Raw genomic sequence first — 16,581 nt, forward strand, 5'->3', positions numbered from 1 at the left:
GCTGCACTTGTAAGAAATCTTTCACAGTTTGCATAGACTTAGCTTTATCCTCCATCTTTTTCAAAACTTCTTCAGCCTTATTTACCAAATAGACTGTCCTGTTGTAAAGGAGCATCCAACAATTTTGCTTTAACATGGTCAGGCAGACTTTGCTCCTTGAGCCAAGCATGCCTTCTTATCACAGATTCAGTTACAGCAGCCCTGCAAGAGGCCTCCAAGGAATCAAAACCACACTGCAATGTAAGTTTTCCAACTTGTTCAGCGAATGCAATAAATCCTGCAACTCTATTTTCCACACAGTCAGAAATCAACATAACTTTCTGTTTAAGTAAACCCATGATATGCTGTTGATATTTAAGCATATGAAATTGACAGTTTAAAAGCCCTGATTGCCAAGTTTGCAGACGTGTAAACCTTCTTACCCCATCTATCCAGCGCCCTGGAATCTCTGTCAGAAGGGGTAGGATTTTTAGCAGTAGAGGCCTTAACGCCCTTAGGACCCTGAGAAATGGTTTCAGGGTCAGCAGTAGGGTTTTTGAAAAGGAATTTGTGAGAGAGTCAGGAACCCTGTAGTATCTGTCTGGCTTACTAGGAGCAGGAGGCAGGGAATCAGGAGTCATACTGGATTCTGAGAAAACATCAAAAATGTCTAGAACAGGAGGTATAGTCAAAGGCCTATGCTAAGGAAGAAGAAGAAAATCCCCAAGTCTCTTTTTAGATTCAGAGAAATCCTGACTCTCCCAGTGGAAATGTTTCCTTAAGGTATGCAAAGTTTCTCCAAAAGAGAAATCCTTAGGGGAAGAAGCAGAAGAGATGGAGTCTTCTGCATCAGAGTCCTCATAAGTGGGAATAGATGAACCCTGATCAGAAGAGGAATCAGAAGAAATAAAACCTGATCTGAAGATTCACAGTCAGTGCCTTGCCTATGCCTCTTAGCAGGAGGGGGATGGGTACCCCTGATCAAGGTCATTAAATCTTCAGCCATTTTTGATCATTTGTTTTTTAGGCATTGGGGCCTGTACATGCAGCCCAAGCGTAATTTTTTTAGACATAGAAGTAGTTTTTGGCCTTAGTTTTGAAGATGGCATTGGTTTAATACACATTTAGGTCTGAAAATATCCTCAGAAGCTGAGTGGCTCCGGACCCATCTAGGGTAGAGTCATCCGTGGGTTCAATACTAAGTATCTCGCGGCAGACCGGACTCTAAATGGGTCTCAATAGAGGCCTGCGAATAAAAAGCAGTGGGTATCAGGGGCTGCGAAAACACCTCACTGAGAACCGGCGACTGGCTTAGGAGAAGCCTCGTCATCGGTTTTGGACCTCGACAGTCTGTCTCTGTCTTTCTTTGCATTTTTTTGGGTATTCCGGTAGTCTGATTGCTAACCGATGACATTTCTAGATAGTTAAATCTTGAGCCAAAATATTTAGAAGCAAAAATATACCAACGTTTAATCGTGCGTTGATTAAATTTAGCACAAAACCGACAGCAAGGCACGTTGTGGTCAGGGCCTAGGCAAGGAATACAGTACAAATGAAAATCCTTATGAGGTATTTGCTTCCCACAAGTAATGCAATTATTAACTTTTACTGACATCGGTAAGGAGCAAGAAAATGTTTCCCCAACAGGGTACTTAGCTTTTAGTTGAAGACTTCGGTTCTGAAACTTGAAAATGAAATTTTCAGGAGTCGGCCGACCAGCACTTTCGAACTGCTTCTGTTTCAGGCACCGCACGGCAAAAAAGACTGATGTAATGGTGTCGGCTGCATGTTTTATACCCCTGACGACCTGACGTCATGGAAAAAGGGACAGCAACTGACGCAGGACCCAAGACTTTGTTAATCAGGTCGACTGAGGGCAACATATGCCTGCAGATTACCCCAAATGTAATGACTGCAACAGTGAAGCACGAAGAACATATTTATGACACAGCCATTGGGGCTTTGCATACCACATTTCTTATGTGCTGGTGGACCTCTTTCTGAAAATACAGGCCCAGAAAAGGAGAATTCAAGAAGGTCGTACCTTGGCAAAATATCTTAGCTTAAACAATGAGAAGAAGCAACCGCAATGCCAAAGTCTATGGCTCTAGCACACTAAGTAAAGGCCAAACCAACAGTTCCTCAAATCTATAATGGACATTAGCTTGATCTTATGAGAAACCATACGCATGGCATGGTTTACTGTCCAGGAAAGAGATGGTGGATGTAGAACACTTTTCCCAAACCAATCCAGTGCTCTGCATTCCTTATCTAGAAGACAGACTGCAGACTACTAGGTGTGACAGCCATTTTACAGTGACTGCATTAGCAGTCTACATCTCGATTCTGATCTTTGTCCATATTGCCCATTCTCTGGAGTATAGAGGATTCAGTCTTTTTGGAGACTGGGACCAAGGTATCCAGGTTTTCCCATACCAAATAGAGGTATCTTTTAAGGTGTGCATTGGGAAATGAACCACCACCACACCAAGGATGACTGCTGGGAGGGTCTTGCAGACCCCTTGAATGCCATGCTAATAAAAAGGTTTTAGGGTGTTGGGACATCCTCCACAAGTTCTCAAGTTTGAGGTACTCGCAGAATTTGGATGTTGTCTGGGAGGTGTGGAATTTGCCTCATCTAAATATTCAGTAGGCAAGTCTTTTGGAAATTCAAGGTACTTGTTTTTTTAAAGCCCTATGAAGCCTCTTAGTAGGCCTCCAAAGAGGAAGCAATCTCTTGAGAGAGGCTTACAGGCAGCACACTTTAAGGGCTTGATGGCCATTTACATTACTGCATGGGCTCATCACATTTGAAGATCCCAAAACGTACAGGCTGACAAGACGGCAGTCAATAGAGGTACTTGCAAAGTATAGGTCACTGAATGTGGCACTGAAAAGTACGATAAAGTGGACCTGGTTTCCCAGATGTTGACAGCTGCGGGGTCAAAAAAAGGGAGCATCAGCGTCACCAGACCCCATTCAGATGAAAAGGCAGACACCTGTAACTGCTGATGCTGATAACATTTGTGGCCAGTGTCAGCAGGCTAAAGTCAAGGCTTTAGGGACCATTACCAATACCGGCAGAATGGACATTATGACTATAGGGAACTGCATCATGGAAAAGGCAGCTAAGAGAGATGCCAGATAAAGTAACAGAACGCAGATCAGCACCAAAGTCATCAAGGTAGGGAAGTGATGCCAGCACCTTGATGGTTAGCATGGGGAAGAGACACTGATGGCAATACTGGACCTGGGGGAGATGAGCTGGGTTAAAAAGGGATGCCAGGAGTCATTATATTCAGCAGTAGAAACAGAAGATGAGGCATCAGTTAATTTGCCCTGAGACCAGACAATGGCTTCTACCAGTCTGCAAATAAATGAAAGAAAGGACGGGAGAACAGGTAGACCTAAATGCAGCTGGCCTTCAACACCACTCTTGATTTTAAGTTCTCCTCTGCTCTTGATATATCCATAAACAGAGCTGGCAATTTGACATTTTTAAAACAATTGTTTTAATGGCAACCTTTGTGAAGCAGCTCAGCTGGCATAGGATAAAATCCTGAATACGACTCCAGCAACAAACTGAATTTGTTTCTTAGACATCTCTAGAGCTAGCCAGGGAGGGTCAGAAATAAAGAGGCCAAGTCCACTTGCCTGACTTGGAGAGGGAAGAGGGCACATGCCTGGATTTCCCCAGACAACCAAACATGCACAATGTACTCATTTCAGGAGTTGGTCACTTCACTGCTTGTGTTACTCATAGAATTGAAAAGTCTCTTCCAATGCCCACTGAACATTTTTCTGGAAGTATGCATACTGGGCAAATGGGGAGAGCCAGGCCATTAAAAAGGAAACCTTGGTTCTTATTGCTTATGGTGGCACCACTTTTGATTCATTAACAAGCCAAATGAGCAAATGCAAGGTGGCTTCAATGGTCAGCAGAAGACTACAGCAAAAAAACACCCAACAAACCTTGTGAAGGATAGGAAATGACAGAGAAGAGATTTGACAAAAAAAGATGCATACTTTTACAGGCTTCTTCTAAACATTAATAAGGAAAAAGGAAATAAGCTGCTTGACTTGAAAATTTAAAAGATGTGAGTTATAGCGCTCAACTTCTTTCTCAAGTATTTTAGACAAAGCCAAAAAATACAGGAGGGGGGGACAAAAGCTCAAAACCATGGACATTTTTTAAATAATTCACTTAAAAAGTTGTGTGCCTTTTCAACATTCTTTGGTTCAAAAGACATTGTAGTAATACAGAGTCACCTATGAAGTGTCTGAGACACAGAAATGTTCTAGTGGTCCTAACAACTGTAGAGAGTCTCTTAAAGGAGAGCCGTACCCACAGACTCAAGAAAACATGTTTATTTCATCATGGTTTGGTGTTTCCTACATTTTAACACCACTCTGGGACTATTTACAGATTTTACATATTTATATACATAATTTCTGTGTCTGACCTCATGGGGTTTGGCATTGTGAAATAATTCTGACGGTTTAGTCTGCCTCTAGGTATCCCACAATGCAGTGCTTGTCTGGAAAAAGTTACATCATGCAGGCCTCTTTCTAAAGCTCCTGTCACTGCACTGATTTTACATGCATACACTGCTATCTTTCAGTCAGTTAGTTTTAAGTAACATTTCATGCCGTTCAATGCCTTAACACAAACAGTGCAAATGCCAAATAACAGACTTTCAAAGTGCTTTTTACTGCAGCTTCTTTTTAGAATGGTTAAACTGCAGGTTTTTTTTTTTTTTTTTTTTTTTTTGGTCAAGCCTAAACTGTACTACTATGACTCATCTCCCATCCTTCTTCACACCTAACTTCCTTAGCTGTCAAAAGTGGTAAGGGTAATTTGAGCTGTTACTGCTGTGATTGACAGCTCACAGCATTAGACTTGATTCATGTACTCTTTCCTTGTTCTAGCTTTTACTTTCTGTAAGGGTAGGGGAAGTGCCAGGGAGCTGTGACATCACAATATGGGTGGGTTTTAGGACAGTCATGGTGATGTCAGTTTGGGGAGGGAATTGGACAGAAAAGTACCTGTATTCAGTGCCCTTGATGACATCAATGAACTGGAGACTTTTCTAGGGTGGGATAAAGTATTTTGAAAGTGAAACCACCACAATACAGTAAGGTACTCTTCTAGCAGAGAGAAACTTTCAATTTAAAATATTTTAAATGCTGTGTTGTTGTTTATTCATAGAAGGGACAATAAATAGAGAGAAAAAGGACACAGAAATTAAGCATGTAATAACAGAATCCCATTGTTGTCCTTTAACTGCTCCTGCAACTGAAAGTCTACAATATCAAGTCTGTTTTTTTTAAGATTATAATTTGATGTTTTTATTTTTCCCCGTTATCTTAACCTACACTGTAAAACTGTGTCAAAATTATGAAATTTAAAAACTAAAATGAAAAGTAAATAGCTAAAGAAAAAAAGCCCAAAACCATGGACATTTTTTAAATAGAAAAGTAAATCTCTAAAGAAAAAAAATTATGCGGCATTTCTACATTTAAAGGATTTTTTTGTTTGTTTTCTATACTCACCATGTTCGGCATTCCTGGACCAGGAATTGGCTTCTTATCTACCGAGAAAGGTGGCAAACTGTTGGATAATCCAGCCTTAGTCTGTAATGAAGGACCAATTCCAGCAGCTGCCATTTGCTGTCCAGAATTCTGAGTAAATGGTGATCCATAAGGACTAGGATTACTCATCATTCCCATCTTAAAAAAAAAAAACAGAAAAAGAAAGTGAAATTTTCTCCAAAACACTAGCTACCTTTTTTTAACATACAACAGACTTAGCCAAATAACCAAAATACACATTTTTGTAAACATACAGTTTTTATTTTGCACTATTACAACTTCTTAAATCACACCCCCATAGACTGTAAAACATTTTTTCCTGAATCATCATTTAAGAAAATCAGTGTTTTTTTAAATATTTATACTGTCTCATACAGGCTACTATTTGTAATCTCATTTTCTGTTTAAGTACGCTCTGAAATATTTGTTCTTTGGATTTCTGTGTGTGGAGCTTTTCTCCCCAGGCCTCTGCTGAAAAACGACATGCTGTCCAGTCGGACTATGACAGTAAACAAATGTAAAATAAATTAATTAAAATATTGTCCTGCTGAAAACTGAAATTAGCATAACAATTCCAACCATTCATAAACTGAATTTGCTCACTGACAGTCTGCCATGTCAGACCAAAATCTCTTAAAAATCCCAGTCATAAATCCTAATCTGGTGGTGGAAGTAGTGTAAAAAAAGTACAGTTGTGTACACTAACCATAAATGTAGATGTTCGAGTGTATTCATTGTTGCAGTCATTACATTTGGGTAATCTGCTGGCAGGTTGCCCTCAGTCAGCCTGAATTCCAAGTCTTGGGTCCTGCGTCAGTTGCTGTCTCCTCTTCCATGACATCAGGTCGTCAGGGGTATAAAACATGCAGCCGATGCCATTTTCTTTTAGTTTTTCTTGCACCCGATGTCAGGTGCCCCCAAAAAGGTAGCAAAAATATATATATATATATATATATATATATATATATATATATATATATATATATCTCCATACACATACACATGCATCAATATAAACTTTACCTTCATCTACAAGCAAATACACCACATAGGTTGTAGAGGATAAAGAAGGAAAGATAAACTCCAGAATGACAGGGGGATGGCGGGAGGGTAACCTGGACTGCAACAGTGAATACACTCGAACATCTACATTTATGGTTAGTGTACACAACTGTTCTATGTTCTTCATGTTTCATTGCTGCAGCCATTACATTTGGGTAGAATCCCAAAGCTATGGTTGGGAGGCTGGAGCTAAACAGCATTAGGAGCGGCTATAAGGCCCTGCAGAACTGCAGTGGCAAAGCCTGCTCTGGATTTAAAGAGGCAAATGATAATGCTTTGTAAAGGTGTGAACAGAACTCCAAGTAGCAGCCTCTAGAATGTCTTTGGTTGGTACTCTTCTTAGAAAGGCTGCTGAAGTAGCTAATGCCCTTGGGCACAGGTTTACCATGGTGTAAGTAGCAGAAACGGATGTAGTGGCTTGTCCACTTTGAAACTGCCTGCTTTGAAATAGCCTTGCCCTCTGATCCTGCAGCATATGTCACTAGTAATTGCTCAGTTTTTCTTAGAGCTTTAGTCCTGCTTAAGAAGAATCTTAAGTTGTCTGTGTACGTCCAAGGAATGCAGAATTCTCTCCCCCTTGTTCTGCGGATTTGGATAAAAGGCTGGCAGATGAATTGTTTGGTTAACAGCCACACTGGCAACCACCTTAGGCATAAAAGTAGGATTTGTCCTCAGAGATACCCTGTCTGGGTAAAATATGATAATAGGCTCTACAGCCATGAGGGCCTGTAGCGCTGAAACTCTTCTTGCTGAAGTAATTTCTAGTAGCACAGCTGTTTTCCATGATAAGAACTTTATATCAGCAGTAGCAGCTGCTTCAAATGGAGGCAGGGTGAGCTTTTACAACACATAATTGAGGTCCCATGCAGGCAAAGGTGATCTTCTAGAAGGCCTTAAATTTTTGGCTCCTCTAAGATACTGCTTTAGTAAAGGATGAGAAAAGATTGGTGGCTCTGTATTGTAATGAGCCGAAATGGCAGAGGCATGGATTTTAATTGATGAGAAATTGACAGTTTAAGGCCCTGATTGCCAAGGTTGCAGATGTATACGCCTTTTTTCCCCATCTGTCCAGTGCCCTTGAATCTCTGTCAGAGGGGGCAGGATTTTTTGCTGATGAGGCCTTAACTCCCCTTTGGACCCTGTGAAATAGTTTCAGGATCAGCAGCAGGGTTTCTAAATAAAAAGTTATGTGAGTCAGGGACCCTGTAATATCAGTCAGGCTTACTGGGAGCTGGAGGTAAGGAGTCAGGGGACAAGCTTGACTCCGAAAACACATCATCCACAATGTCTAAAACAGGGGGAATGGCTAAAGGCCTGTGCTGAGGGAGAAGGAAATCCCTGAGCCTCTTTTTTGATTCTGAGAAGTCTTAACTCTCCCAGTGAAAATGCTCCCTCAAAGTATGCAGGGTTTCTCCAAATGAATAATCCTTAGGAGGAGATGCAGATGGAATAGACTCCTCAGCATCAGAATCCTCATAGGGAGGTATAGATAATTCCTGATCAGAAGAGGAATCAGAAGAAACAGAAACCTGATCTGAAGATTCATAATCAGTGTCTTGCCTAGGCCTCTTATCAGGACGGGGATGGGTACCCCTGATCAAGGTAATAAGGTCTTCAGTCATTTTGATCATCTGTTTTTTAGGCACAGGAGGCCTGTGCACATGGCTCATGCGTCATTTTTATAGTTTTAGAAGTTGCTTTTGTCTTTGGTGTTGCAGCTGTCTTCGGTTTGACATACAAATGCTGAGGTCTGAATACACCCACAGAAGCCGGTGTCTGCTCAGCAGCTCCGGACCCATCCAAGGGAGAAATATCCGTTGGTCCAATACCTTGAGTATCTTGCGGCATGCCGGACTCCGCATGGGTGTCAGTAGAGGCCTGTGACTCAAAGGTAGCAAGTATCAGGGGCTGCGAAAGCGCCTCACTGAGTACCGGCGACTGGCTTAGGAGAAGCTTCGTCTGTTTTGGATCTAGACTGTCTTTCTCTGTCCTTTTCTTTGCGTTATGTACTCCGGTAGTCGGACTGCTATTCAACGACATTTCTGGGTAGTTAAATCTGTTTCCAAAATACTTTGATGCAAAAATATACCAACGCTTAATAGTGCGTTGGTTAAATCTAGCACAAAACCGGCAGCCAGGCATGTTGTGATCAGGGCCTAGGCAAGGAATACAGTATAAATAGAAATCCTTATGAGGTATTTACTTCCCACAAGTAATACAATTATTAACTTTTTCTGACATCGGTAAAAAGCAAGAAAAAAGTTACCCCAACAGGGTACTTAGCTTTAGTTAAGACTTCGGTTCTGAAACTCAAACTCGAATATTTCAGTAGTTGGCTGACCGGCACTTGCGAAATGCTTCTGCTTCGGGCACCGTGCGGCAAGAAAGACTAAAGAAAATGGTGTCGGCTGCATGTTGTATACCCCTGACGACCTGACGTCATGGAAGAGGAGACTGCAACCGACGCAGGACCCAAGACTCTGGAATTCAGGCCGACTGAGGGTAACCGGCCAGCAGATTACCCAAATGTAATGACTGCAACAGTGAAACACGAAGAACATCAATAGTTTTATGTACTTATAATGATGGAAATCTTCATAATCAAGCAGGACTTGTACAGATATTAAGCCTAATCAAGCACATGAAACCTTCTCAGCCTACTTGGAGACCTCCTCGTATACTGCACATACTTTCCTCTCCATGTCTTTTGCTACAGTACAGAGCAATAGAGAGGGGAAAAAAATAAAGAAAAGCCAGCAGGTGGAGGACAGAGAGAAGGTATGTACCCACTCATTCCAGGCCTATCATTGTCAGTACCTAACTTCTGAATCTGGTAAAATGCCCACTACCTGCAACCAGACATAGAGTTCCCAACTAGTCTTCCTGGGTGAACATCCTTATGGAAATATACTGTGGATAACAGCCACCTAAATGAAATCTTGGACTTCAAGACCACAGCCAGCTTGCAACCTTTGAGAACCCTTTGTTTGGATATAACAAGAGGCAGAACTTAAGAATAAGTTTGAGAGAAACAATGACACTACATCAAAAAATATTAACCGTCTACGAAGAAGCACTAAAAATATGGAAGTTGCACATAGCGTGTATTTACTTGGTAAAGAGTCCTTAAAGATAAAGTTTAGAGGCGAATAGTCATTATAAAAACACTTGCCTTGCTGCCGATCGCCTCTGTGGTTGTGATCCCTCTGTTACGGCAAAAGTAAATCCTTCCAAGAAGTTTTTTTTTTTTTTTTTTTAAGTGAATTTGTGGTAGAAAAAGTGAATACTGGAAACTGGAGCTTGGATGCAGATTGTTATACTAACTCAATTAGTAAGTCAGTCAAGGCCATACTAACATTATAGGAGCACTTCTTATTTTTTTATTTTTTAAATTGAAATGCACAACACAGTTGTAGTAATTTAATTATTTTGGCAGAAAACCAATTACTGTAAAAATATTAAACACCTTGAAGGTCTCTTATTTCACTTTTTCTTTTGGGGGGGGGGGGGGGCATACACTGAAGTTTCTGACAACTGAGAGAAAGCTCACTTGCATTTTATTGGCCACCAAAAGTACCAGCAGATTGATCCCAAAGGTCTACCAGGAGAGAATGTGACAGTAGACATTAGAGCTTCACCTGCTAATATTCTCTCTATTTTTTTAAAGTTAATTTCGTGCAGAAAAGCTTTTCAGAAGGATTTACTTTAACAAGAGTAATCTCAACCACAAAGATGCGATGAGCAGAACAGTGTTTTTATAACATCCATTTGTCACTTTAAATTTGATATTTTAAACATACATGCTCAGTGAGGTCTATATTTCACCCAGTTGACTGGATTAGTTTATGAAGCTGTTTGTTCATGGTGTTATTCCTAATATATAGGAACAATTGAAAAAACACTTTGAAAGATAATACACGAACTCTGCTATAACAGGGTTAGGAAAAATACAAAGTAATGCACTTTATAGATACTCCCTGATACGTTCCTATTGCTCAAAGTTTTATTTTGCTATACTACAGAAGGTACCTTTTGATTTAAGGAGTGTTAACTGGGAGTCTAGAACAGAGTATCCAGAGTTACTGTGGCAGCTCAGATTAAATTCAACAACTTTACAAGGCTTGAATGTATTTCAACTGGCAACATTTTAAAATTACGAGCTGCAAAACTGTAATATTATGGCGATATTTATGATGTTTTTATTTCTACTATACTTGCATTATGTATTATGCTTGATGATTAACATTTTTGTAAAGTTTTAGAGCTATTCTTAACATTTTTATAGGCTGAATTCTTGGTAACAATAATACACTAAATTTACTTGGTTCATTTACTAGGTATACATTTTATACTTGAGCATTTAAATGGATAGAGTGCAACAGTCATTTGTTTTGATTTAGTCCTGTGGCTGATCTCTGCTGGACAAAAAAGTTCTGCACCAACTATTCAATTTACTTCGTATTTTCTGAGAGTACTCTTACTTGGTAACTATTTTGGTGGATATGTCTGTTAAGCCTGATTTTCTTAGAGTTCCTAGTTCAATTACATGCTATGGTCTACTCTGGTTCTTTTCGGTTTAAGATAATGTTGCACTTGTTCAAATGCAGGTAAGGATGCATTCTGAAAAAAAGGCAGCAGACGTAGCACTACTACCGTAGGCCCTAATAGCTACTCTCATCACCTTCCTACAAGACAAAATTCTATAAAACTACCTAGGAAGTTAGAAACATTTTAAGCCAATGATAAACTGTTGAACGCCACTGCAGAAAGTTTTAGTCCTATTAAAGAAGTACCCAAGCTGCCTGTGGGCATCCATGCAGTTACAAATACATTCCCCAATGTCTGAAAGGAACAAAAACACTCGCGGTAAGAAATAACCTAACAGATTAGTTCTATGAATCAAACTATCTTTATGGACCGCTAAAGATCACTCAGCTTAGCCATTAGAAACAGTGTCTTCCAAGATAGCCACTTCATTTTGCAAAGGCAACAGTCTCAAAGTGGTATAAGATTTGCCAGCTTTTAGCAGTTGTCTGATGTACTAATGGGACTCAAATGGGAGGCCCAGGTTTAACAGATTTGTAAGGGAATCAACACAGCAGTCCATTCAAGAATAAAATTAAAAAAAAAAAGTCAGCTATATTAAAACTTTGACTCTGTCCCCAATGGTTCTTCCATTAAACATTTTGGAGGTTGATCAGCACAAAAGACAGAGCTGAAAACTGATACAGACTCTGATGGGATGTCCAAAAGGAAAACAGCTGAATTTATCCCTACAGGTTTACTAGATGGGAGGGTCTTTGGGGAGAAATGATTTCCCTCATTGTAATTTGAAAAGGCCAGACAGCTGCCTATTAGTAGAACTGGAAAAGCCATGCTGTCAAGTCTAACAGAATGAATGTCAAGGTGAGGTTTGCCTGCTGCATGAAATAGCAGTATCTTGACAAAAGACCAATTCATAATGCTGTCTTTGGAAGGTAAAACTAAGATCGAAAATCACATCTGAACTTCAAAATGGGGCCATAGGGGCAACTTTAGCCATGAGAGGTCTGACTTTCTGAATGAACCTGGCAGATGGAGCACAGGATTAAAACTCTGAGTTGCTTCCTGTGTGTCCAGGGTATGGGCTAGATTCCTCTGAAAAGGAATAATTTGTCAAATACTTTTACCCACTCAACTGGTAAAACAAAAACAAACAAAAGAGAAATAAAAACACTCACCATTTGAGGAACTTGGGGAAATGTTACAGGAGGCCAGAAGTACACTCACGTGCTAGGATATCCAATGGGTTGACCTGTGTAAGAGATACCATAGAAAAAACATTTCCCGCACTTGGTGTTTGTTGGAGAAATGAAAAGGGTACACTGTGGTTTGCACCAGATATGAAACAGGTTTTACCTTTTGAAGTTCTTGAGGCATTAAAAGTGAACAGCTCAGCCAGTCTACTACAGAAATGACCTCCCCCCCCAGGATATGACTGTACATATATGGAAGTAGTAAGACTGAAGCACATCACAAATGTACAGACAACAATTAAGTGATATGGAAGGATATAACTAAAGAGGGGCTCTTTCTGGATATGTTCGTGATTAGCAGAGGAATAAGATATACTAGGGAGAAAAGGATTTATAGAAGCCCAGTTTGAAAAGAAATTAAAAGACATGTTTCCCAAAGGAAAAGGGGTATGCAAATTTTAATTCAAACAAGCAGTGATGCAAAGGATAATATTTAATCAGAACAGTTATTTCAGAGGTGGGATAAAGAAATTTAGTAAAAATATTGGCATCAACTGATAGAAAGGAGTAGGAGAAAGATTTTTTTTTAAAAAAAAAAGGGTGCGTGAGTTAGGCAGTAGTTTTGTTTGGATTAAGAGAACAATGGGGCATAAGTAGTTAATTTAACAGTTTGTCAATTACATCACTAATTTATAATTACTTCCCTACATTGATCCAGCATTATTAGAGATGGAATCCATAATAGGTTCATATATAGGCTAGCAGTTAGCACAAAGGATTAAAGCTATAAGCAGCTAATGAGCTACTTCCTGTGGTGCAGGGTTTGATTCCCTCAGCCTGCATGTGCTACTATGTGAGATTCAACAAGTCACTTAACCAGACGGTGCTTTGAGGCAAACTACTAAAGTTTTTATCTCATTTGACAACCACGTGGCCATAGTGGTTAGAAAAACATTTTATATAGCCCACCTAATCATGAAGGGATTCACATCTAGATCAGGGGAGGTCATCGTGCCTCTTTACTCATCCCTCATCAGGCCCATAATAGAGTACAATGCCCCTTTTGGGATGGACCTTACCAGACACCTGCAGCAACTGGAAAGACCCCAAAAGTACCTCACCAAGAGGATCAAAGGGCTCAAACAGATGCCATATGCTGCCCGGTTAAAGAAACTCCAGCTCTACTCAGTGGCATACCGCCTGCTCAGAGGCGATCTGTGCCTGATGTATAAAAGCCATGTCCAACCCGGAATTAATGGACATGCTGCACCACAGAAAATCCAAATCCCATCGAGCTATGCGCTCGAGAGACTTGAACCTCAGCACTGAAATAAATAGGACATGCTGGAGGGACAGATTCATAACCCAGAGGCTCCCTTCACTCTGGAATAAAATCCCAGTCCAGGTTAGGCAGAGTCCCTCATTGACTCTCTTCAAGAGGAATCTTGATGAGTGGATGGGAGATAGTAGGTTTACCCCGGGTATCACTTCTGTGTCACTGTTAGACAGAGGCACAGTATACTAACCTCGAAAAAGGGCATAGCAAAATTCATTTAAAATGGGTGGCGAAAGCCAAACACACTCTGGCTAGGCTTATAAATGCCCTAGGGCAGATATAGCCTAGTATGAACTTATAGGTACTAGGATATTGGCCCTAGGGCCTATACAAGCCTAGCCAAAAAGGTACCCTGGCTTTTGCCACCCAAGAAAATTATTTTTCTGTGCCCCTGTCATGCAGAACTACAGAAGTGATCCCCGGGGTAAATTTCCTATTACCCATCCAATCATCAAGATTTTTCTTGAACAGTGCTAATGAGGAGCTCTGTTTGACAGACAGGTAGTCTGTTCCAGAGTATGGAAAGTCTTTGGGACAGGAATCTATCTTTCCAGCATGTTCTGTTTACTGTGGTGACAAAGTTTAGGTCCCTAGAGCGTGTAGCTCAGAGGGATTGGGATTTCTTTATGTGGAGCATGTCCAACAGCTCTGGGTTTGACATAGCTTTGTATGTTAGGCAGAGATTGCCTCTGAGAAGGCGATATGCCATGGAGTAAAGCTGGAGTTTTTTTTGAGTCGGTCTGTGTAGGGCATCTGTTTGAGGCCAGTAATCCTCTTTGTGAGGTATTTCTGCCGCCTTTCCAGTTGTTGTAGAAGTCTTGTGAAGTACATACCAAAAGGGGCATTGTACTCTATAATGGGTCTAATAAGTGATGGGTAGAGGGGAACAATAACCTTTTTTTCTGGATGAGAAACCTTTTGTGATGAAGTGTGCCATGTAGAAGGATTTCCTGACCACTGTGGCGATGTGATCAAAGGAGAGACTACTGTCCACCTGTGTCCCAAGGTCTTATCACACTTTCGGCATTAAGCAGACTACCACCTATGTGGTAGTTCATGGGTACAGAGTTTTTACCAAAGGGGATGACAATGCACTTTTTGGCATTGAGCTTGAGACCATGGCTTTGACACCAGGCATCTGTCTCAGTGAGGCCCTTTTGTAGGGATGTCCACATAGTTGGGCGTTTCGATTACGGCTCTTAGTTTGCAGTCATCTGCGAATTTAGTTAGCCAAAGATCTTCTGTGTTAGCCTGTACTTCAGAGAAGTAGATACCAAACAGGAGACGACCCAGGACTGAGCCCTGTGGCACTACACTTGTCTGAAGTCTGATTTGGAGTCTGCTACTTTCACAGTGTGGGTTCTGTCAGTAAGCCAGGTGGCAACCCATCTTGTGACATAGGGATTTATACCTAGTTTAGTGAGTTTATCTATAATTCCAGAGCGGGGGATGGTGTTGAATGCCTTGGCGAGATCTAGATAGGCTGTGTGAACCACCGTACCCTCATCTATGGCTTTGGTGACTGCTTCAAAGAAGTTTATCAGGTTTAGGAGACATGATCTGCCTTTTACAAACCCGAACTGTGTGGGGGACTAGAGTTTGGAGATCTCCAATGTCTTTGTTTAGGAGTTCCATGAAGATACGTTCCATGGCCTTGCAGACCAGGCTAGTCAGGCTAATGGGGCGGTAGTTCCCAGGGTCTGTTGTGGCCCCCCCCCCCTTTGTGGAGTGGTATAACAGTCGCGGTGCGCCATTCAATGGGCACAAAGCCTGAGGGGAGGCTATGACTGAACATGGTACTTAGGTGGGGTGCCAGTTCATTCTGTAGTTCATGTAGAAGGCAGCCTGGGATGTTGTTAGGTCCTATGGATGCTGTGTTCTTGGCTTTGGAGAGTGAGGTTTTTAACCTGTGCAGCCGTGATTACAGGAACTTTGCATTCTTCCCGTATAAAAATGGGCCCTTTAGGGAGTGAGAGGGGGGTAAAGTTAGCACTGAACCTACCTGCCAGGATGTTGGCAATATCAGTTGTTTCTGTATATTTAGTGTCACTTGGAGCAGATCTGAGTGTTGCCATTGAGATTCTTGACATAGCTATAGAATGCTTTGTGGTCGTCTTCAGAATCAGTGGCGATTTTGTTTTCATAACTAGCTTTGGAGGATTTTATGAGGGATCTCAGCTTCTTACTGACGCTGACGAGGAAGTTCCTCCAATCATGGGATTTTACTCTTTTTTTTTTGCAACAGTTTCTTTCTTCTGTTGTAGAGTTTGTTTATGGCAGAAGACCACCAGATTGGCTTCCTTTTTTCGGAGGATAGTATCTTGGTTCTGTTAGGGATAGCACGATCCATGCACTCATGTAAGTTCTCATAAAGTGCATTTGTGTAGGATTCAGCAGTCATACCTCTATTGTCCATATGCATGAGTGTCGTGAAGTTTGCCACTTCTGTCTGAAGAAGCGTGAAGTTGGCTTTGGAGAAATTCTTTACGGTTGTTTTCCTAATGGGGGGTGGGAGCGGGATGTGGATGTCTAGGGTGATTAGCTTGTGGACGGATCTGACAGAGGAGCTGACCTCTGGTGTGGGACACCAGTCGCCCATGTTGGTCATGACCAGGTCTAGGATATTGCTGCCCCTGATGGGGGTGTGGTAAGTTGATCTAAGGCACTGGAACTGATTAATTCCAGAAAACGTTGAGCAAAAGAGTTGGTACACGAGGAGTTTTCCCAGTTAATGATGGGGTAGTTGAAATCACCCATTATTATGGTATTGGGTTGTACCTTAATATTTTCCAGTGCATCAAGTAGAGAGGAGTGGGAATCCTGGGGCATGGTGGGGGGTCGGTAGCAAGCTACAATCTGGATTGCGGTTTTGCCCAG

General features: G+C 41.2%; 1 protein-coding gene across 2 annotated transcripts in view; it reads right to left on the bottom strand.

Moving 5' to 3' along the window:
- Positions 1-16,581, bottom strand: part of EP300 (E1A binding protein p300) — a 1,713,356-nt gene that overhangs the window by 1,346,195 nt on the left and 350,580 nt on the right. For both annotated transcript variants that reach the window (XM_044076495.1, XM_044076487.1), the window contains exon 3: positions 5,533-5,709. In XM_044076495.1, coding sequence (XP_043932430.1) covers positions 5,533-5,709 — 177 coding nt within the window. The remainder of the gene's footprint in view (positions 1-5,532; positions 5,710-16,581) is intronic.

This window comes from Protopterus annectens, chromosome 1.part1 (assembly GCF_019279795.1).
Source record: "Protopterus annectens isolate FY-2018-M chromosome 1.part1, PAN1.0, whole genome shotgun sequence".
Taxonomy (NCBI): domain Eukaryota; kingdom Metazoa; phylum Chordata; order Ceratodontiformes; family Protopteridae; genus Protopterus; species Protopterus annectens.